This window comes from Labeo rohita, chromosome 7, assembly GCF_022985175.1.
Source record: "Labeo rohita strain BAU-BD-2019 chromosome 7, IGBB_LRoh.1.0, whole genome shotgun sequence".
Classification (NCBI taxonomy): Eukaryota; Metazoa; Chordata; class Actinopteri; order Cypriniformes; family Cyprinidae; genus Labeo; species Labeo rohita.
In genome coordinates, this window is record NC_066875.1 from 39,512,145 (window position 1) to 39,532,994 (window position 20,850).

Below are 20,850 nucleotides of genomic sequence, written 5' to 3' on the forward strand. Positions count from 1 at the left end.
CTTTCAGTAATTGTATCATTATGGTTTGGTTTCACAGATAGGCCTTAGATTAAACCAGGATTAGTCCTCAGTTAAATTATGACATTTAAGTATCTTTTTAAAAATGTGCCTTAGAAAAAAACATTACTGGTGTGCATCTTGATACAAATTAGTGGCACTGGCATATTTTCAGACATGTCAGTGCATGTTGCTTTCAGTTAAGACTGCTTAAACATGCATTTTAGTCTGGCACTAGTCTTAAGCCTTGTCCTGGCATTTTTTTTTTATTTTCGTTTTCTTTCTACCTTTCTGTGCTGCACTCAATCTCCCATAATGCTTTGCGGTATTGTTATTGTGTCGCGCAAACATGGCGGCGCTGTCAGCCAGCTCCTCTGAGTGCTGCACACTCAAAAAGACTCTAAACAGGTTAATTTCCAACACGTCGGACTCCCCAAGAGCACGAACCCGCTCGGAACCGCTGTACGTGATCTCTCTAGAGCGCTACGGCAGAGACGCGGACTTCGGGCTCCGTTTCCCGGACAGTATCTCCATGTCGGACAGTCTATTTGACGCCACTATCACGGATGGAGACTGTAAAATCCGCGTGTCTCTGGATCCCGCTGTAAACAGACTCATCAGCGTGAATAAACTCCACTGCGGCTCCGTCATACGGCACGTGGAGTTCAGCCGCGGGGAAGCCAGCGACGGAGACGGCGGGTCTTTTCATGTGTGCAGTCTGGAGGTGGACAGACTCTCCGGCGGTGATGCCGCTCTTCGGGCGCTCTCATCCGTCAATGTGAGGTCCATTCCGTGGATGGGAGCAGAGCCGAGCTCGGGTCCACTCAGAGCCCGCAGAAGCTCCTACTTGCCGCTGTGGAATAATCACGACTTCAATGGAGAGGTGTGGCGGGACACGCCTCCCTCTGAACCCGACGCAGAGGACTCTGAGGATGAGATAGATGGTGTGTACGGGAATGGGCTGTAAGATCCTACCTACTAGCATTTGAGAAAATCACTCACTTATAAACATACACTACTTCTTTTTTAAAGAAGTCTCTTCTGCTCACCAAACCTGCATTTATTTGATCTAAAATACAGCAAAAGCAGTGATATTGTGAAATATTTTTACTATTTAAAATAGCTGTTTTCTTTTTGAATATATATTTAAAATGAAATTTATTCCTGTGATCAAAGGTAAATTTTCAGCATCATTACTCCAGTCTTCAGTGTCACATGATCCTTCAGAAATCATTCTAATATGCTGAGTTGCTGTTCAAGAAACATTTATTATTATTATCAATATTTAAAACAGTTGAGTACATTTTTTTAAGGATTATTTAATGAACACTGTTTCTATTGGGATAAATAAATCTAAAATAAAAAAAAATCTACTCAGCTGTTTTCAACATAATAATAATAAAAAATGTATTTTTTGAGCAGCAAATCAGAATATTAGAATGATTTCTGAAGGATCTTGTGACTGGAGTAATGATGCTAATAATTCAGCTTTAAAATCACAGGAATAAATTACATTTTATATTCAGTCATTAAATATATTCAAATAGAAAGCTGTTATTTTAAATAGTAATAATATTTCAAAAATGTACTGTTTTTACTGTACTTTGGATCAAATAAATGCAGGCATGGTGAGCAGATGAGACTTCTTTAAAAAAAAATCTCAATGTTCACAGATTTTGGCTGGTAGTGTATAACTTGGCAACCATCGTTTTCATCTAAATACATTTACTCTAAAATACTTGTATTATTAATTGGATTCCAACATTTAACCTTTAACATTAATATTTTTCACGCATTAAAAAGAGAACATATGATTTTTTTTAAAACTGTAACAATTTTGAAAACATTTTTCCCTAAGTTTTGATTATCTTAATATTTTAGTATTTGTTTTTTCTAAAACATTAATAAAAAAAAAAAAAAAAAAAAAATTCCTGAAGCTCCAACAGTAGATCATGGCGCTCACAACACAAGTTGGTTTATGAGTGTGATGCATTAATATGATGTATGATGAACTTCATGCATATGCTTTTGTTTCCGATGGCAGATATCGGGTCGACGGTTTCACTTGCAGAAGTACGCAGACGTTTCTTGAGTGGATCTCGGCGGTACCGGGGCGCTCTGTGTGTGCGAATACTTCACAAATCCAGACTGATTTATTATGGGAAAGCAGATCAGAAATGTGAATGTCCTTATAAGGTCAGAGGTCAAATACAAGACATCCTTTTCCATGCAAATTGCTTTTACCTGTAGGAACATTTTTAATATGTTTGCACCATTTGCAGTAATTTAGGAAAGAATAGTTCCTTGGAAAGAAAGAATCTACTAAGAAGCAGATATATAAAATATTGTAAAATCCCTTCTCAGGAGTTTCTTATCTTAAGTAATAATTATTTATCTAGTCTCTATGTCATAAATCTGAAATGGTTCATTTTAGTTAAACATCACAAAATTGGTTTGACATTGAATTTAGCTTCCATCAATCTGTTTCCTCAGGCAGAGTTGCAGGTCGGTGATGGTTCATCCAATGCCTGTGTTGTGCTGTGGAACACAGTCTGTCTGGAATGGTACCGAATCTTACATCCGGGTCAGGTTGTAAGATTGTGTCGATACAGAGTCAAGGAGAGTTACAGCAGCCGCACAGGACAAGAAACAGAGCCACACATTGGTAGAGAGATAATTATACTCATGTGTAATTATGGCGTACACACTACCATTAAAAAGTTTTGTGTCAGCCAGCCAGAGTATGTTTTTGATTTTTAAATCTTTAATGCTCACCAATGTTGCGTTTATCAAAAATACAGTAAAAACAGTAGTGTTGTGAAATATTTGTACAATTTAAAATGTTTTTTTTTTTTTTTTTTTACATCTTTTCAAATGTAGTATATTATTAATTTTTTAAAATTTTAATTAATTATTTGCTAAAAAGAACAGCATTCTTTTTTGAAATATTTTTTTATAACATTATAAATGTCTTTACTGTCACGTTTGATCATTAAGGTATCTTTGCTGAATAAAAGTAAAAAATGACTGACCCCAAACTTTTGAACAATAGCATATGTTGCAATATATGAATGAGATACAAAAATTTGTTATTATTTATAACATGGATGGATAAATGGTTTTTTTTTTTTGTACCGTCTTCTGTTCATCCTTTAGAGATCAGTCTTAATTCCAGGAATCCCACTGCTCAGATAACTATCATCCCTAAGAACCAGATTTCTCCAGACTGGGTTTTACCAGACCTGCCTCATTCATTCATCTGCGGGTATTTTTACAAAATCACAATGTCAATATCCTCTGTAGTCCTAAATTGAAATCGACGACTTGTACGTCATGTATAAATGCAATAAGTAATCATGTTTTACAGACAGGAGCTTCCTAGTTGTCCACAAGGCCACATCTGCGATGTCATTGGTGTTGTGATCTTTGTTGGTCGACCAGAACGTGTCAGGAGGAAAGGTGAGATGTTCGTTACACAGAGAAATATGTTGAGTTTGTATCTTTAACCAGGAGACTGAAAACTTTTTCCCTTGCAGATGGGCAAAGGTCAGAGGTCGAGGAGTATCGTTGGCTTCAACTGGCAGACAGAACATCAGACAAGCCAATCATGATCAAGCTTTTCTCCACGTCACAACCTGACATTCAAAGTCGCGTCTATCCAAGTAAATAGTTTTCTTCACTGTCTTTGTGCTGTTAAATTGACGAACTATTAATTTGGATTTTTTTTTATTCAGTGGCGTTGCTTGTCTGCACTAGGCTAAAGCTGATCAGAAGTGCAGTTGACAGAGCTACAACTTTTGAATATCTCACCAACACATCACTAACCCAGGTTTACTGCACAGGTAAATAACACATTTAAACACATTTACAAACCAGGCAGATAATATGTGCATTAAATTGATCAGAGGTGACAGTAAAGAATTCTGTTTTAAATAAATACTGTGTTGAACTGTTTGGTTTCCACAAAATATTAGGTAGCACAGTGGTTTTTGTTGATAATAATAAAAAATGTTTCTTGAGCAGCAATCAGCATATTAAAATTATTTCTTAAGGATCGTGTGACACTGAAGACTGGACTAATGATGCTGAAAATTCAGCTTTGCCATCACAGGAATAAATGTTTTAAAATATTGTAAAATAGAAAACAGGTATTTTAAATTGTAATAATATTTAGCTATATTGCTGTTTTTACTGTACTTTTGATCAAATAAATGCAGCCTGAGTTTAAGAGAAACAAAAAAATGAGTAGAGAATGTCGACTTATTTTAGAATTGCTGTCATTTTTAAACAAAAACAGGCACAGGGTCTCACCCCGTGATGCCATACAAAGGAATACGGCCCATCCGGCAGTTTCTCCACTGGCTGAAGCAGGTAGATGAGAGCAGTCTGCTGGAAAGAGCTGTGATTGGAGGATATTTCAGCTACCCACCACTTCCTGTTTCACTACATAACTTCATGGAAAACAGACAAGGTGAGAAGCAGAAAACATTTTGACTGTTTCTAGATTTTGCAAGTGTTCATATAAAAATACATATTTTTTTTAATGGACCAAGCACGGAATAATGCCCCATAATGGCATTCTGTAGTGTTTATAGATGCAGCATTTGTAGATGATGTTCATTCAGAAGTCAAAGCTCTTCATTTGACTAATTTTAGTTTGTGTTTGCAGGGGAAGCTGGTCTCATCAGTGGAGGAGAGATGAAATTAGAGTGTGAGAAGTTAAATTATAGAGAGAAACGACAGTTTGCTCTTCAGTGTGTCATCACTGCAGCCTGCTACCATCACAGAGAGGTACAAAGGCAGCAACAAATACCATGCACAATAACAGAACCAACAACATACTTGGTCAGTAAAATATGTTTGTCTTTGAAATAAGACTCTAATGCTCACCAAGGCTGCAGTTATTTGATCAAAAATACTATAAAAATCTATAATAATGTGAAATATTATTGCAATTTAAATAACTGTTTATCATTGTAATATATTTTAAAATGCAGTTTATTTGTGTGATGGTCAAGCTGAATTTTCAGCATCATTACTCCAGTCTTCAGTGTCACATGATCCTTCTAAAATCATTTTAATATGCTGATTTGCTGCTCAAGAAACATTTCTCAGTATTACAGTGTTGATATGTTTATAACGGTACGGTATTATGAAGCCATGATGCGTTTTTTTCAGGATTGCTTGATGAATAGAGAATTCAAAATATATATTTTTTTAAATATGTGACATTGGACCACACAACCAGTCATAAGGGTAATTTTTGTAAATATAGATTTATACAAACAAATAAGCTTTCCATTGATGTATGGCTTGGACAATATTTGGCTAAGATACAACTATATGAAAATCTGGAATCTAAGGGTGCAAAAAAATCTAAATGTTGAGAAAATTGCCTTTAAAGTTGTCCAAATGAAGTTCTTAGCAATGCATATTACTAATAAAAAATTAAGTTTTGATATGTTTATGGTAGGAAATTTACAAAATATCTTCATGGAACATGATCTTTCCTAAATATCCTAATGATTTGGGGCATAAATGTAAAAAAATCAAACAGTGTATTTTTGGCTATTGCTACAAATATACCCATGCTACTTAAGATTGGTTTTGTGGTCCAGGCTCACATATATTTTTTTGCAACATTATAAATGTCTTTACTGTCACTTTTGATCACTTTAATGCATCCTTGTTAAAAAAAAATAATAATAATAATAAATACATAAATTACTGACCCCAAACTTCTGAACAGTGGTGTACCTCTCTTTGTTTTATGTGACCCTGGACCACAAAATCAGTCATAAGTAGCACAGGTATATTTGTAAAATAATAAAATTTTCTTTTATGCCGAAAATCGTAAGGATATTAAGTAAAAATCATGTTCCATGAAGATTTTTTGTAAATTTCCTACTGTAAAAATATCAAAACAGAATTTTTGATTAGACATATGCATTGCTAAAAACTTCATTTGGACAACTTTAAAGGCGATTTTCTCAGTATTTTGATTTTTTTTTTTTTTTTTTTTGCACCCTCAGATTCTAGATTTTCAAATAGTTTTCTTTTCTTTTATAGGACAGTGGGCGAACACAGTATTCAGATCTTCCATCAGCTCCACTCAGCCCTAGAGTGCGACGGCAAAGAGAGGGGTGTGTGTGTTATTTTGGCTTTCCGATGTCTGGGTAATGTCTTGTAACCTGCGACACATAGAAGTGCAGAAGTGTAAATGAGATCCGATTCCCTTTCCCTTTCCCTGTTCCCTTTCACTGTCATTGTATGGAACTGAGCAGCTAAAGCCCTCCTTTTGATTTTCTAAAAAGGAAGATCATATGAGAACTTTATTTTATTACATTTTCATTTCTGAGTGAGCTGTCCTTCAAGTTCATTTATAACTGTTTCTACCACAGGTCTGAACCTCACAGGACTTCCGTGAAGCGGAAACTTTTCAGCAGTACTAGTCCTAGAAAGCGGTAAGAATATGTGGTGCCTGTCTGATAGAAAAGAACTGCTGTTATTCAGTGGAGAATAATAATGCGCTTTTTTTCAGGTTGGCACCACCTCTGCAACCGCTTGCAACAGAGGATGATGGGGAGAGAGGTAATAACCATAAATATTCCTGGATATTAATGCACCCTGCACAAGGGTTAGTTCACTTCCAGAAAAAAAAATCCTGATAATTTACCCATGTCATTCAAGATGTTCATGTCTTTCTTTCTTCAAACATAAAGAAATTAAGCTTTTTGAGGAAAACATTACAGGAGTTTTCTCTGTGTAGTTTGCCCGACTCTACCTTTCTGAACCGCCGTGACCTTTCCAACGTGATTACATAATGCGTGAAGTCACAGACGTGCATTGCAGAGCTAGTGCTAGTGCATTTGTTGTTTAAAAGTATACATTTTTATTTTTATTTTTTTAGAAAATGACTGATCATTTTTCTAGGTAAGACCCTTATTCCTCAGCTGGGATTGTGTAGAGCTCTTTGAAGCAGCAATTTGGAGCTTCAACCTGTTGGCTCCCACTGAACTTGACATAAGTCCACTATGTGAAAAAAAAAATCCTGGAATGTTTTCCTCAAAAACCTTAATTCTTTTTGACCGAAGAAAGACATAAACATCTTGGATGACATGTAGCAAATTATTAGGTATTTTTTATTCTGGAAGTGAACTAATCCTTTAACCAAACAGCTAATCAGAATGAACAATGAATATTGTCAAAAATTAACAAATTTGCTCAGATTTTCTATGAATTTCCAGAGAGTGATTGCTGTGTCCCTGTTCCCTGCAGATTTTTCCTTGTTTGATGGTGCCATGGAGTTTCTAGTTGGAGAACAGGAAGATGACAGTAATGATGAAGATGATGACGAAGAGTTCTCAACGCTGCCCACTAGTCCCATGACCTCCCGCCTGGGACTGACACGTGTTGCCATTGAAACTTTGCCACGGGTTTTTTGTTATGAGCGGCGACACATCCAGGCTGTAGCTGTGGGGCTGCAGGTGAACAACTTTCACAAGCTCCTCCCACAGAGAGAGCTGGAGTCATTTAGCCCCGCCTCCTGCTACACTGGATACTTCACTCTTTCAGTGAAAGGTGCACATTTAAAACACACACAAACATGTTTTTTGCATGAAGTCGGAGTGTTAGTCACAGTGTGTTTGCTGTAGTGGGATCAAATGTTTTTTTTATTTCCCTACATAGCTCTGTCAGATGGAGTCATGCTTGATGTTCTTTTTCTGCCTGCTGCCCCGGGAAACTTGCACTGGATGCCCCTCCCCCTGTCACACAATAACTCCTGGGAGTCTATCCTATCACACGGAGGCTTTTCACCACATGCCCCGCCCCCAAGCCCTGGTAAATATAAAGCAAAGGGGCTTTATTTATTCAGAACGAATTTCAGTGTTTCATATTTTAATTCATTCCGATAAAAGAAAGGTAGAGGTTATATCTTTTTTAAAATACAGTTGAGGTCAAAAGTTTACATACACCTTGCAGAATCTGTAAAATGTTAATTATTTTACCAAAATAAGTGGGATCATACAAAATGCATGTTATTTTTTATTTAGCACTGACCTGAATAAGATATTTCACATAAAAGATGTTTACATATAGTCCACAGGAAAATAAAAATGACCATATTCAAAAATGTACATATACTTGATTCTTAATACTGTGTTGTTATTTGAATGATCCACTGTTTTTTTTTAAGTGATAGTTGTTTTAAGTCCCTTGTTTGTCCTGAATATTTAAACTGCCCACTGTTTTTCAGAAAAATCCTTTAGGTCCCACAAGTTCTTTGGTTTTTCATCCTTTTTGTGTATTTGAACCTTTTCCAACAATGACTGTATGATTTTGAGATCCATCTTTTCACACAGGACAACTGAGAGACTCATATGCAACTATTACAGAAGGTTCAAACCCTCACTGATGCTCCAGAAGGAAAAAAATGATGCATTAAGAGCTGGGGGGTGAAAACTTATGAACAGAATGAAGATGTGTAAAAAAAAATTTATTTTGCCTAAATCTAATTTTTTTTCATTTAATACTGACCTTCAGAAGCTACACAGGATACTTGCATGCTTCCTAGAAGACAAAATAAGTTAAATTTACCCTGATCTTCAAATTCCAAACGTTTTCACCCCCCGGCTCTTAATGCATCGTGTTTCCTTCTGAAGCATCAGTGAGCATTTGAACCCTTTGTAATAGTTGCATTTGAGTCCCTCAGTTGTCCTCAATGTGAAAAGATGGATCTCAAAATCATACAGTCATTCTTGGAAAGGTTTCAAATACACAAAAAAACTGAAAAACCAAAGAATCTGTGGGACCTGAAGGATTTTTCTGAAGAACAGCAGGCAGTTTAACTGTTCAGGATGAACAAAATAATAGTTGAATTTATAGTTTTATAAATTTGAATTATCTCTTTTGGACTATATGTAAACGTCTTTTATGTGAAACATCTTATTCAGGTCAGTACTAAATAAAAAATAACACGTATTTTGTATGATCCCATTTATTTTGGTAAAATAATTAACATTTTGCAGATTCTGCAAGGTGTATGTAAACTTTTGACCTCAACTGTAAATCAAGTCTATGGTAAAGCTTCTTATATGCAGGAATTTTTTTTTTTTCAATTAAATAAAAACAGCAGCTACCGCAGTAATTCTTATTTTTCTTTTTATTTACTTTGTTATTTCATGTGGGAATAAATTAGGTAAACATTTAAATCTGGTTTCTCTTTGTTCTCCAACAGCTGACTTGATCGCCACTGCAAATCAGTTGACCAATCAAAGACTGCTGTGTGTATTAGATGCATGTGCACTAGGAGAAGAGAAGATGGAACTGGTGCTAAACCGTGCATTTCCTTTACGATGACAGAAACATTTTGGAGATGGAAGGACACATTTATACAAAACAAGTTTGTATGATTTTACACAGCTTTTGTAAACAGAATCACCTTTAATTTGTGTGAATATTTATAGAGCTTATTTTTTTATGTATTTATTTATGTAATTTTGTCATGGAATATGATTCAATGCGGTTACTAACCACAGTAATGAAATTTTTCCACACAATCTTGTGTTGCTTCATTGAGGGATTGGCTATGTGCAGGGTCCTTAAAGGTTCAACACTTTGTCATTTTTATAAACAACCTCGCCTTTGATTATGACATATTGAATGAGCTCCTGATGGCCCCCAAACTGGTAGACCAGATGTTCCCACCTGCAATAGAGGGGAAGAGAACTCAAATTACATGAATCTCAATGAATGACAGCAGTTGCCCTCATAGATCTCTAGCTACTGTATGCATATGATCTAACCGTGGTGCATTGATGATCACAAGGTCTCCCTGTTTCCCGATTTCAAGCGACCCATGCGTATGTGAACGGTTGAGAGCGTAAGCTGCATTTATAGTACTTGCAGCCAAAGCTTCTGGCATAGACATCTTCATCAGCACACAGGCCAAGTGCATCACCATAGGCTAATAAACAAACAGACAAAATTAAATGAAATGGATAACTTTTGATAACTTTTGTTAAAAAAAGTTTTGAGTTTCTGGTCACCATTGAGCAGCAGTAGGCATTGGGGTTGAAGTCACTGCCAAGGGCCACTATGACTCCAGCATCAAGCATATCTCTTGCACGTGGTGGAGTAAGCCTTCAACACACAAGGAGAATAAAATCCATGATTTCTTCAAATTATTTGATGGGAAAGCCAAGACAAGTTCAGTCATCAACATTATGGCTATTTACCTTAATATATAGGCAGTGGTGGGCAGGAGGACTGCTGATGTTTTAGCTTTTGCCATCGCAGCAATTCCATCATCTGTCACTTCTTCTAAATGGCTGATGGCTAAAGCACCAAGTTCTGACCCAAGCTGGTAAATTGGATGAAAAACAGATGGTTTAAAGGATTAGTTCACTTCCAGAATAAAAATTTCCCAATAATTTACTCACACCTATGTCAATCTAGAAGTTTGTGTCTTTCTTTCTTCAATCGAAAAGAAATTAAGGTTTTTAAGGAAAACATTCCAGGATTTTTCTCCATATAGTGGACTTCAGTGGTGGCCAACAGGGTGAAGATCCAAATTGCAGTTTCAATGCAGCAAGTACTCTACACAATCACAGCTGAAAAATAAAGGTCTTATCTAGCGAAACGATTGGTCATTTTGGTCAAATTTTTATTTTTTATTTTTTTATATATTTTCACCACAAATGCTCATCTTGCACTAGTTCTGCAACGCACATCTTCACGCATTACGTAATCACGTTGAAAATGTCACACTTTTAGTTTTTCGTCTGTGTACTTTCGGTTCAAAAAGGTAGGGTAGGGTGAAAAACTCCATTTAATTTTCTCCTCCAACTTCAAAATCGTCCAACATTGTTGTTTTACCTTTTTTTGTAAAGAGCATTTGACTTTCTTTGCACGTTCACTTTGTAAACACTGGGTCAGTACTGCCTACGTCACGTGTGTCTGATCATGTAATGCGTGAGGTCGAGCTAGTGCAAGATGAGCATTTGTGGTTAAAAACTTTATACATTTTTATTTTTTAAGAAAATGACCAATTGTTTCGCTAGATAAGACCCTTATTCCTCAGCTGGGATCATGTAGAGCCTTTTGAAGCTGCATTGAAACTGCAGTTTGGACCTTTAACCAGTTGGCCACTGTTGAATCCATGTGGAGAAAAATCCCAGAATGTTTTCTTAAAAAACCTTAATTTTTTTTTTTGACTGAAGAAAGAAAAACATGAACATCTTGGATGACATAGGGCTGAGTAAATTATGAGGAAATTGTTATTTTGGAAGTGAACTAATCCTTTAGGAACAACACCTTTTGAATGTTCAAGCATGCGAGTATGCATACATACATGTGCCGAGTTCATTGGATGGAGTTCATCGCCGTGAAAGTTGATGTTGAGGCCCATATCTTTGCCAGCCTTGAGAATGCAACGTGTTGAGTTCAAATCAAACACACCTTTCTCACAAAATACATCAATGTTGTCCACCTGCAGTTCACCTGAAGCAATTTGCGTTTTTATCTTGGGCAGTTGCACTGCCACAATGTCCTGAGTGGCTTCCTCCATCGTTTTACCTCTGAGTGGAGAAAGAAAATGGATGTTAGACAAATTAAAAGTCATTTACTGTTTAAAAGTTTTGAAAAAGTTTCTTATGTGCACCAACCCTGTTGAAAAAAGCAGCAGATGCTGGTTAGGTATGTTTTGAAGCATGGCTGCTGCTTTGAGCTGGGTTAAGCAGGTCCTTAGCTGGTCATGTGCTGGTCCTAAGCAACTAGCTCCTGGTTAGAACCAGCTTAAACCAGCAAAAACCAGCAGCCATGCCTCAAATCATACCTAACCATCATATGCTGTTTCAACAGAGAAGATTGCATTTATCATCAAAAATACAAAACTACAAAATATACATTTTTGTAAAAAGCATGTACTTGGGTACTGCGTGGGCTCCGCAATATGTTGCTGATATCCCAATTGGCAAGGAGTTTCTGGCTGAGTTGATCACCCTCAGCATTTTGAGTTCAGTGTCCAGCTCAAGCCCATATCCACTCTTACACTCCACCAGCGTGGTTCCAGCTCTCATCATGCGCTCCAGACGACTCTTTAAACCATCTAATAGCTGTCGTTCGGTTGCTGAGCGAGTATGTGTCACTGTGAAATGGATTCCACCTCCTGCTTCATGCACTTCCATATATGTGGCACCGGCCAGCTGTACACACAACAGGGCAGAATGATAATGCTTCATTACTTCTGACACCAAGACTTAAAGATATATTCATATAATATAAAATGCAAGACAAGAGATGGAGGGAATTAAATAAGATGAGGGCAAAACCTTCATGGCAAACTCGTGCACTCTGTCTCCCGCCCATACTGGATGTGTGTGTGCATCAACCAGACCTGAAACATTATTATGAAGATTCTTTTAACTTTTTTTGTAAAGGAATTGTCAACAGAAACGGAGGTAGGTGTAACACTTACCAGGGATAACACACATGCCAGAGGCATCCAGAACATTGTCAAACTTTGCTCCTTTGAACTGAGACTCAATGATGTCTGCTGGTCCAACAGCTTTAATCAGTCCATCACTATACACATACACACACACGGATAAATGAGGACAGCCTATATGCTTACATTGTTGTTTTATAAGTGATTTATAATTACTGGAGACTGACACAAATAACCCTAAAAGAAAACTTTTCTCCCAAAGGAGATTTTGTCCACAGAAACACTACCAGTCAAAAGTTTTTGAACAGTATTGTAATGTTTTTTTTAAAGAAGTCTCTTCTGTTCACGAAGCCTACATTTATTTTTTAAATACAGCAAAACAGTAATATTGTAAAATATTTTTACTATTTTATATAACTACTTTCTATTTGAATATATTTTAAAATGTAGTTTAGTCCTGTGATCAAAGATAATTTTTCAACATCATTACTCCAGTTTTCAGTGTCACTTCAGAAGTGATTCTTCAGAAATCATTCTGATATACTGATTTATTATTATTATCAATATTTAAAACAGTTGAGTACATTTTGAGTACATCAGAATTTGATGAATATAAAGATCCAAAGATTATTTATCTGAAATAAAAAGCTTTTGTAACATTTTGTAACATAGAAATCAACAGTTTTATTTAGAAAGGATGCTTTAAATGGATCAAAAGTGACGATAAAGACATTTATAATGTTACAAAAGATTTCTATTCAGATGCTGTTCTTCTGAACTGTATTCATCAAAGAAACCTGAAAAAACTGTTTTCAACATAAATGTTTTCAAGCAGAAAATCGGAATATTAGAATGATTTCTAAAGAATCATCTAACTGGAGTAATGATGCTAAAAATTCAGCTTTGAAATCACAGGAATAAATTACATTTTAAAATAGAAAACACTTATTTTAAATATTAATAATATTTCAAAATTGTACTGTTTTTGCTGTATTTTGATTCAAATAAATACAGGCTTGGTGAGCAGAAGAGACTTCTTCCTGTTCACTGGTAGTGTATAATTAATAATAATTAGTTTTTTGTTTTTTTTTAAAGGCCGTTTACTGTAGATTTAACATCATGCAATACATTTAATCTCTCTTTGAGGGAGCCATGAAGCATATATTTCCAAATCGATCTTAAATGCCTTAGTTTGTTTTTCAATATTTTTCCCTATACATAAATTTACCATAAAAAATGGTATCAACCACGAACGTTTTCCAAAAGTTGAATTTATGCTGAATTCATCACACAATAATAAATAAGTGAAGACTTACTGTCCAATCAGCACACTGCCGTTCTCAACCACAGCCAGCGTCTGCATCCCATCTCTGGTAAGATACTTCTCACCATTTCTACAAACTAAAACCACTTGTGTTGCATTCTTTACGAAAAGTCTGAAACTGCTCGCAGACATTGTTAGGTTAACTTGGGTGCAACTGATTCAGAGCGGAGCTCAGGGATAAAAGAGTGGGTAAATATTTAGCGAAGCCAAAATTGAGTAACTTGAACGAAGGTCGGAAGGAAAAACAGGTAACTGAATTACAAAATGATCAGTGAGGGAGGAGTTTATTTTAAAATTCACACCATTCATGTGTGAGGTAAACAAACGTTGCGAAAAGGTATGAATTGTATTTCGAATCAGTGTGAACTACAGTGACGAGTTGAAAAGGCCACTTTACTTATCAAAACATTTTTAAACAGGGATAAATCATGGTTTTAGTTAGCTTTATACTCGTCCTAAAACTTTCCTAATACACTAAATGAAAGTTAAAAGTGATTTTCTTTCTTTTGTCTGTATAATTTTCCAGAACAAATCCGTCGGATCAAAGCTGGATTTATTAGTTTAATAATAAATAATCAAATTGGCTGGACTGACTACTAGGGAGCTGTTATAATTTTGGGTTGAATACCAAACTGTGTAGACTACATAAATATTTAAACTATTAATACGTACACAGTATATTTTAATTAAACTGTAACTGCTTTCAAATTGATATTTAGAAATTAGGAAAGTAATGTTGAATACACTCATATAGGGACCTTTAGCATTTGTGAACCACTTTACTAATGTAACCTAATACCTGATATTCAATGTCAACTAAAAAGATATAAGATGGGACTTTCTTCTAGCCTTCTGCAATCAAATGTTTTTGGACTGTAAGATTTTTAATGTTTTAAGCCTGCATTTATTTGATCCAAAGTACAGCAACATTTTAAAATATTTTTACTACTTAAAATAACTGTTTTCTATTTGAACATATTCTAAAATGTAATTAATTCCTGTGATTTCAAAGCTAAATTTAGCATCATATCTCCAGTCACATGATCCCTCAGAAATCATTCTAATATTCTAATTTGCTGCTCAAAAAAAAAACAAAAAAAACATTATTGTTAAAAGATTTTCTTAGATGAAATTTCATAAAAGCAGTGATTATCTGAAATAGAAATATTTTGTAATATAATAAATGTCTATCATCACTTTATCAATTTAAAGCATCCTTGCTAAGTAAGTAAAAAGTAAAACATTCTGTAATTCCTTACCCCTTTAATCACAGGAATAAATTTCATTTCCAAATATATTCAAATAGAAGTTATTTATAAAAGTTATTTTAAACAGCACAAATATTTCAACATTTTACTGTTTTTGCTGTATGTTGGATCAAATAAATCCAGGCTTGGTGAGCAGAAGAGACTTCTTTAAAAAAAAAAAAAAAAAAAAATTAAAATCTCACTGTTCGAAAACTTGACATGTAGTGTAACTTGTTGCATTAAGTAAATAGAGTCAATTATGATTTCATTTTGACTTTAAATGTTACAGTCTGCCAAAGAAATGACAACAAAAACATACAAACAGCACAATTTATTTGTCATTGTGCCACCAATAACTTTTACAGTGTAAAAAATAACTAACAATTTTACAAAGAAAAGAAACACAGATTCACATAAAACGGAGACAAACTGCAAAATAACCTATAAATCATCCGATCCGATTAGAAAAAGAAATCAAGTCACTCTTCATTCTCTCATCTCGCCATCTTCTTCCTCTTCTTCTACTCCTCTTATGTACAAAACATTATTACACCTACAAAAAAAAAAAACAGTATTTAATACAAGGCATGCATTTTCTGATATTACAAAGTCATAAATTGCATTTTTCAATACAAAACCTTACCTGATGAGCACCTCGCCGAGATGTCCCGCTAATGCTCCATCCACATACTCTTCTGTGTTGGCCAGCTAAATGCATCAGAGAAACAAAGATCATTTAACCTACATGGACTACTTACAGCATTTATGTTCTGCTGAACCTATAACAATCAATATAAACTAAGATGTGAGGAAGGATTTAAATTCCACTGGATATCACGCATGCTGTGACCCACTAAGTTTCTTATGGATATTGTATGTAGCAGATCACTCAATGACAGATGGATTTATAAATGCAAATTATAATCAGACATACCTGCATGTTCATGTAGCCATCCACCGACACCAGGTAGCCTTTGTACTCCATACCCCACTTCAGCTTCACCATCACAGGCTTTCCCGTTAGTCCGTTCAGAAAGGGCTTTGGGTTCAGTGGCAAACTCTGCAGAAAAGAGTTGAGTGTTACAAATTGGTTTTGAAACAAAAAATGGAATTTGGAACCAATCCTAAAGCATTCTAATGGGAATTCTTGCATAGAACTCCATCAAAACAAAATGTACAACTTTTCTAACAGACTAGGTTCTTGGGTAAAATTCTCCTGTTTAATATCACAAGGAATTATTATTAAAATAACCATCTAGGAAAAGACTTTATTCCAATAAAATGCAACCCAATATACTTTTACTCTCAACAGAGCACAAAAATCTCAGTAGGAGCTTAAGTTTAACCAACATTATATTTCAGTCTAATAATACTCCTGTTGGATTCCACTACAATTTGTTAGCGAATGAACATAGATTTCTCACAACGGAAACCAAACGAGGTTTCTACACACAGAAAGTATTTTAAACAATATCTAGGGATGCTGCTGACTAGGTTGCAACATAACAAGTGGAAACACTTATCATACAAAATCAGAGTTACTAACAAAACATGGATCACCACTAAAAACAACGTCCACTCTACGTTCCAGATGCTAACAGACAACCGCATTCTCAGCTCATTCATGAATGAAAACTACCTCGTTCTTTTACAAAACCTAAAATAGTAAGCCAAAATTAAAAGATTCTATTGGAACTTACCATGACTGCACTGCTGAAATTATATTTCGGAAGAAAAAAATTGTTTATTTAATTAGCATAGGCTATCGCAGCACACTCGCACGCCTTGCCGCCGAATGAGGGAAGGACTACGAGCGCACTTTGACCGCACGGCGGGAGCGAAGAGCGCGACTGAGCACAGCGCCACATGCAGCACTGGCGTGTAATTGCACCGTATGAGCACAGTGCCTTTTACTACTACTATTTATATGAATAAAATGCATGCAATTAGATCTTGCACAGTTAATTCATCTTAAATCTAAAGACTTGTCCAGAAGGGTTTTGCACCTTTTAATTACCATTTACTCAAAAGAGGCCTTATATGAAATGCACTGATCTATATATAATGTTCTCTATTATAGATCAGTGATGAAATGTTACATGGATGACACAATGGATTAGTTTAGCTATAAGATTCTATACCATGGCAATTGCCTGAAAGGACGTGGGTAGATATAAACAGAATTTTTATTTTTATTAGTTTAGTGTATCTGTACCTCCAGCGCAAAATAAACTCTAGATGAGTTATATTAATTGTTCCAATGATGTGCTGGGTACTCTGTGAATGAATCAAAGCTTAGCAAAGCTGCCTGAAAGTTCACAGTAGCGGATTAGAACGGAAATCTTTTGCAGATCCGCATTCCAGACAAGTATTTTTTTTTAATATTTTAGAAAGTGACCGGTCTTTCATCCTTCCTGCCTTCCTGTTAACAAATCTTGAAATGCAGCCTTTCCGTCTTCACCAAATCAATACACTCTTCCCTCTTCCTGTCAGCTGATTTCACATGATTTAGGTTTCAAAATATCCCCGTGCTTTGATTTCAGTTACAGTCGGAATGTGGAACCAGTCCTAATGAGATCAAACAAGGGTCATCCAAGAGTCTCTTGACTATCAAAAAAGATCTTGATAAATGCAACTCATAAATGGAATAATGTGAAACAGCGTCATATAAGGCAGAATGAAACAGTGTTGTTTATGACATCATAGAATGTGTTTGAAAATACTTTATTAATTAGCTTTTGCTAGTTATAATACATGTGAATGATCATTTAACCTATATGGACTACTTACACCATTTATGTTCTGCTGAACCTATAACAATCAATATAAACTAAGATGTGAGGAAGGATTTAAATTCCACTGGATAATATGGTAAAAACACACCAATTTGCAATATCAAACAGCAAAACAAGCTATATATATAGCCACATATATAGAGAGTTTTCACGATGCATTATCAATTGGCCATAATGGCGGCAGTGAACATAAACAATGCCACCTGACTGAAGGAAACTCGCATATTTTGCTCATTATTGCTGCTGAAAATGTTCAATTATTGTCATGTTTTGGGCTGTACTAATCGGTCGGAGGGGGAAAAGTTTTGGAGTACTATAGACTGCCAAAAATGATAACAAATCAAGGAGAAGAGTGCAAAAAACTCACTGAGGAACAAAAGGCGTTTGTGCCAAACTGAATCAGGATTTCCAGGGTAACAATCTTGACAACATATGTGTTTGTTCTTACAATTTCCAGTCAGTTAGATTAAATACTAGGCAAATATTGTAATTAATACTGCTTGTATGTATCTTTACCACCTAGTAACTTAACTTAACAAAATATTGTGCCCTTTCCTGCTTACTAAGTCCTTCGCTATATGATTTAGCAGCTTTCACACGTTTTTTCCGTGGTTTAGACAGCATAAATTAGCAGAACAACGTATTCAGTAGTACGTTAACTTTGCAATCCATGCTGTTGCTTACACCTGAGTATTGCCAGTATGGCCACGCATCTGGGAAACTGACCAAATCGTGACGTAAGTGCAATGTTACGGTAAAGTTTATTATTTAATTAATTTTTTTTTTTTTCGGAGTTATGCATGTATGGTTTTGTCTGTGTGTGCGTGTATTAATTAATTAATATTTTTCTCTTTTTCTTTGGATAACTCCACCCTTCACCTACGCCCAATTCGGTGGAGAGCTGTTGGCTTATAAGCGGAAGTGGCATTGGAGTTGGGGGAAGTGGTGTGGCTCTTTGTTTTCCAGCGCGTGGCAGATCTGGTTTTTCCTTGAGCTCCGTGTGAGCATGGCCCGTACTTGTTGAGAAGCCTCGTGTGCACTTGTGGTATACTGCGGCCTTGTAAAAGGCTTGAGAATGAAGAGGTCTGTACGCGTCTTATTCAGCCACCCGCTGAGGAGTCATGCCGTTTTGTTTTGCGTTGTGTTTGGTTGTTGTTGATCTATGTTTGTGTGTTTATTTGATTTGTTCGATTTGCTTTTTGTTATTTTCGTAAGTTGTTAATTTCTTCTTTATGTTGCCATTATTTACGTGACACCTGGAATTCTGATTCTTAATAAATAGAGAATTGATTTGCTTAAGTAGCGTGTCCTGTTTTATGTTGCTTAACCCCTCTGTTAACGAGTCTCTTTGAAATCTGGGGTTGTAACAGCAAACACTCTCTATATAGCTCAAATTACCCCACAGATCATTTACTATATCATTTAAAAAAAATACTAGTTTAGGTAGAAGTAGAAACATGCTGTTTTCAACCATGTCTTTTTAAATGCAGATGAGCTGCTGCTCTCCGCCCACTTTTCTAGAATAGAGGGTATGCATGTGACGTCACTGTCAGCTGGAGTGGCTGCAGCTCCGCCTACTGAGTGGCAGCATTAGTTTCAACGCAAATGCTGCGACAGAACACACACAAAACACCTCTAAAAACAGAACGAGCTTTGCGATTGACCGTACAAAGAGATAGGACAAGAAATCTGAGGTATATTTTTACAGACTGCTGAAAGCTACTGAAAAGAGAAGCAAATTAATCACTGCAGTTCAAAGAAACAAATGGTCTTACCATCTTAAATTCTGCATAACTGGCTGTCAAATAAACACTGACAAAAACTATATACGTTTTTCAGCTGGACGACATCACAATAACATTGATATAAGTGATCACCCGGGTTTAGACCAACCTGTTTTGTATTTACAAAATGAGTTCACAGGCAAATTTGCTTTATTTATTTTCCCCGGCATCAAAATCAGACACATGTAAGTGTTATAAAACAAAAAACTTCCTGGTTGCATCAATATCCATTGACCACTGGATGTTTGTTAAGTTGTTAAGAACATTATATCGAGTTCAGCAACCTTTAGTTTAAACTGATTATCGTTTGTTTTACTCATGTTTTCGCATATTACCTATTAAATCTGTTCACGCCGAAGGCTCTTTTGCCACTCAGACTGGCTGAGGGGGCGTGTCCCGACAGGAAAGTGACGTCAATGCATACCCTCTATAGGGCTGTCCCTTTACAGCTTGTAAATCAGGTACCAAAAAAACAACTGTTTGGTTTTGATTAACACGTCTATCGTGCGATATCATGCTTTTTAAACCATATTAGTTTAAACTTCTGATTTAAGGTTTTCAGAGCACGCACATCCAAAGCACACACACAGAAAGCGGCTATCACATGGCATGTGAATACTAAACTAAGTTCTCTTTCATGTCTTATTGCACTTAAACTGTCAAGTACATACAAGTAATGGTAAAAACACACGAGTCGGTTATGTCTGTGAAGGTAAACAGATAGGAAGGAAATCGCATGTTTATAGTAGATATAGTAGTTTCAGTAAATCCACTGCTCTCTTGTCTCCTCTGAGGCTGGGACTCTAAATAGTGTTATGTGCTCATCTGTGCAACCAGTGATTGAACAGTTAGCATGTTTTAGGAGCGAAATCTGAGCAACTTGTTTTTTCACATGCTTGCAGTAAAAGGCTTCTCAAAACAAAGTTACTGGGCTGGTAGATGCGCTGGGGACCCGATTATAACACTTCGCCACAATTTTCATGATATGTCACCTTTAAGACAAACTGCTTAATATAAAATCCTCTTGAAGAGATTAAATGTTATTTTTGAATGGAATTAGTCTACAGTTAGCCTAAATAATAATAAAACTCAATAGAAAGTGTCCATGTAGATAGCTAAATTAGGTAAACGTGTGCGACGTTGAATGACTCAGATGACTCATGCCAGGAATGCTCCATTAAATCGAGAAAAATGCTGGGAGAAGGGGCGTGGCCTCCGTTCTTCAAAGCTCCTGTCACTCACAGGGGCTCCGGAT

At 35.9% G+C, this 20,850-nt stretch overlaps 3 protein-coding genes across 3 annotated transcripts; 1 reads left to right on the plus strand and 2 right to left on the minus strand.

Annotated features, from left to right (window-relative positions):
* Positions 1-345: 345 nt before the first annotated feature.
* On the plus strand, positions 346-9,363 carry si:ch73-71d17.2 (RPA-related protein RADX). The gene is made up of 15 exons (XM_051115678.1): positions 346-941; positions 2,042-2,193; positions 2,491-2,662; positions 3,154-3,262; positions 3,365-3,456; positions 3,534-3,659; positions 3,732-3,839; positions 4,295-4,468; positions 4,667-4,788; positions 6,067-6,140; positions 6,399-6,461; positions 6,539-6,588; positions 7,276-7,578; positions 7,687-7,839; positions 9,236-9,363. The coding sequence occupies exons 1-15, from the start codon at positions 347-349 to the stop codon at positions 9,355-9,357; spliced, it is 2,415 nt and encodes an 804-aa protein (XP_050971635.1). The 5' UTR covers position 346; the 3' UTR covers positions 9,358-9,363.
* amdhd1 (amidohydrolase domain containing 1) lies at positions 9,143-13,960 on the minus strand. The gene is made up of 9 exons (XM_051115679.1): positions 13,762-13,960; positions 12,476-12,582; positions 12,330-12,394; positions 11,926-12,203; positions 11,351-11,576; positions 10,236-10,360; positions 10,047-10,140; positions 9,804-9,964; positions 9,143-9,705 (listed from the first exon to the last, which is right to left on the minus strand). Exons 1-9 carry the CDS (start codon positions 13,899-13,901, stop codon positions 9,600-9,602), a joined length of 1,302 nt encoding a protein of 433 aa, XP_050971636.1. The 5' UTR covers positions 13,902-13,960; the 3' UTR covers positions 9,143-9,599.
* A 1,372-nt stretch (positions 13,961-15,332) lies between these two features.
* On the minus strand, positions 15,333-16,873 carry snrpf (small nuclear ribonucleoprotein polypeptide F). The gene is made up of 4 exons (XM_051115369.1): positions 16,717-16,873; positions 15,951-16,076; positions 15,660-15,724; positions 15,333-15,569 (listed from the first exon to the last, which is right to left on the minus strand). The coding sequence occupies exons 1-4, from the start codon at positions 16,717-16,719 to the stop codon at positions 15,503-15,505; spliced, it is 261 nt and encodes an 86-aa protein (XP_050971326.1). The 5' UTR covers positions 16,720-16,873; the 3' UTR covers positions 15,333-15,502.
* Between the last annotated feature and the right edge of the window lie 3,977 nt (positions 16,874-20,850).

Coding starts and splice junctions, on each gene's coding strand:
- snrpf (XM_051115369.1), bottom strand. Junction 15,725..15,950: donor ATGGCTACATGAACATGCAG/GTATGTCTGATT, acceptor TGATGCATTTAG/CTGGCCAACACAGAAGAGTA. Junction 15,570..15,659: donor CTCGGCGAGGTGCTCATCAG/GTAAGGTTTTGT, acceptor TTTTTTTTGTAG/GTGTAATAATGTTTTGTACA.
- amdhd1 (XM_051115679.1), bottom strand. CDS start 13,901: ATGTCTGCGAGCAGTTTCAGACTTTTCGTAAAGAATGCAACACAAGTG. Junction 10,361..11,350: donor ATCCAATGAACTCGGCACAT/GTATGTATGCAT, acceptor CCAATTTACCAG/CTTGGGTCAGAACTTGGTGC. Junction 9,706..9,803: donor GTGATCATCAATGCACCACG/GTTAGATCATAT, acceptor CCTCTATTGCAG/GTGGGAACATCTGGTCTACC.
- si:ch73-71d17.2 (XM_051115678.1), top strand. CDS start 347: ATGGCGGCGCTGTCAGCCAGCTCCTCTGAGTGCTGCACACTCAAAAAG. Junction 4,469..4,666: donor CTTCATGGAAAACAGACAAG/GTGAGAAGCAGA, acceptor TTGTGTTTGCAG/GGGAAGCTGGTCTCATCAGT. Junction 4,789..6,066: donor CCTGCTACCATCACAGAGAG/GTACAAAGGCAG, acceptor TTTCTTTTATAG/GACAGTGGGCGAACACAGTA.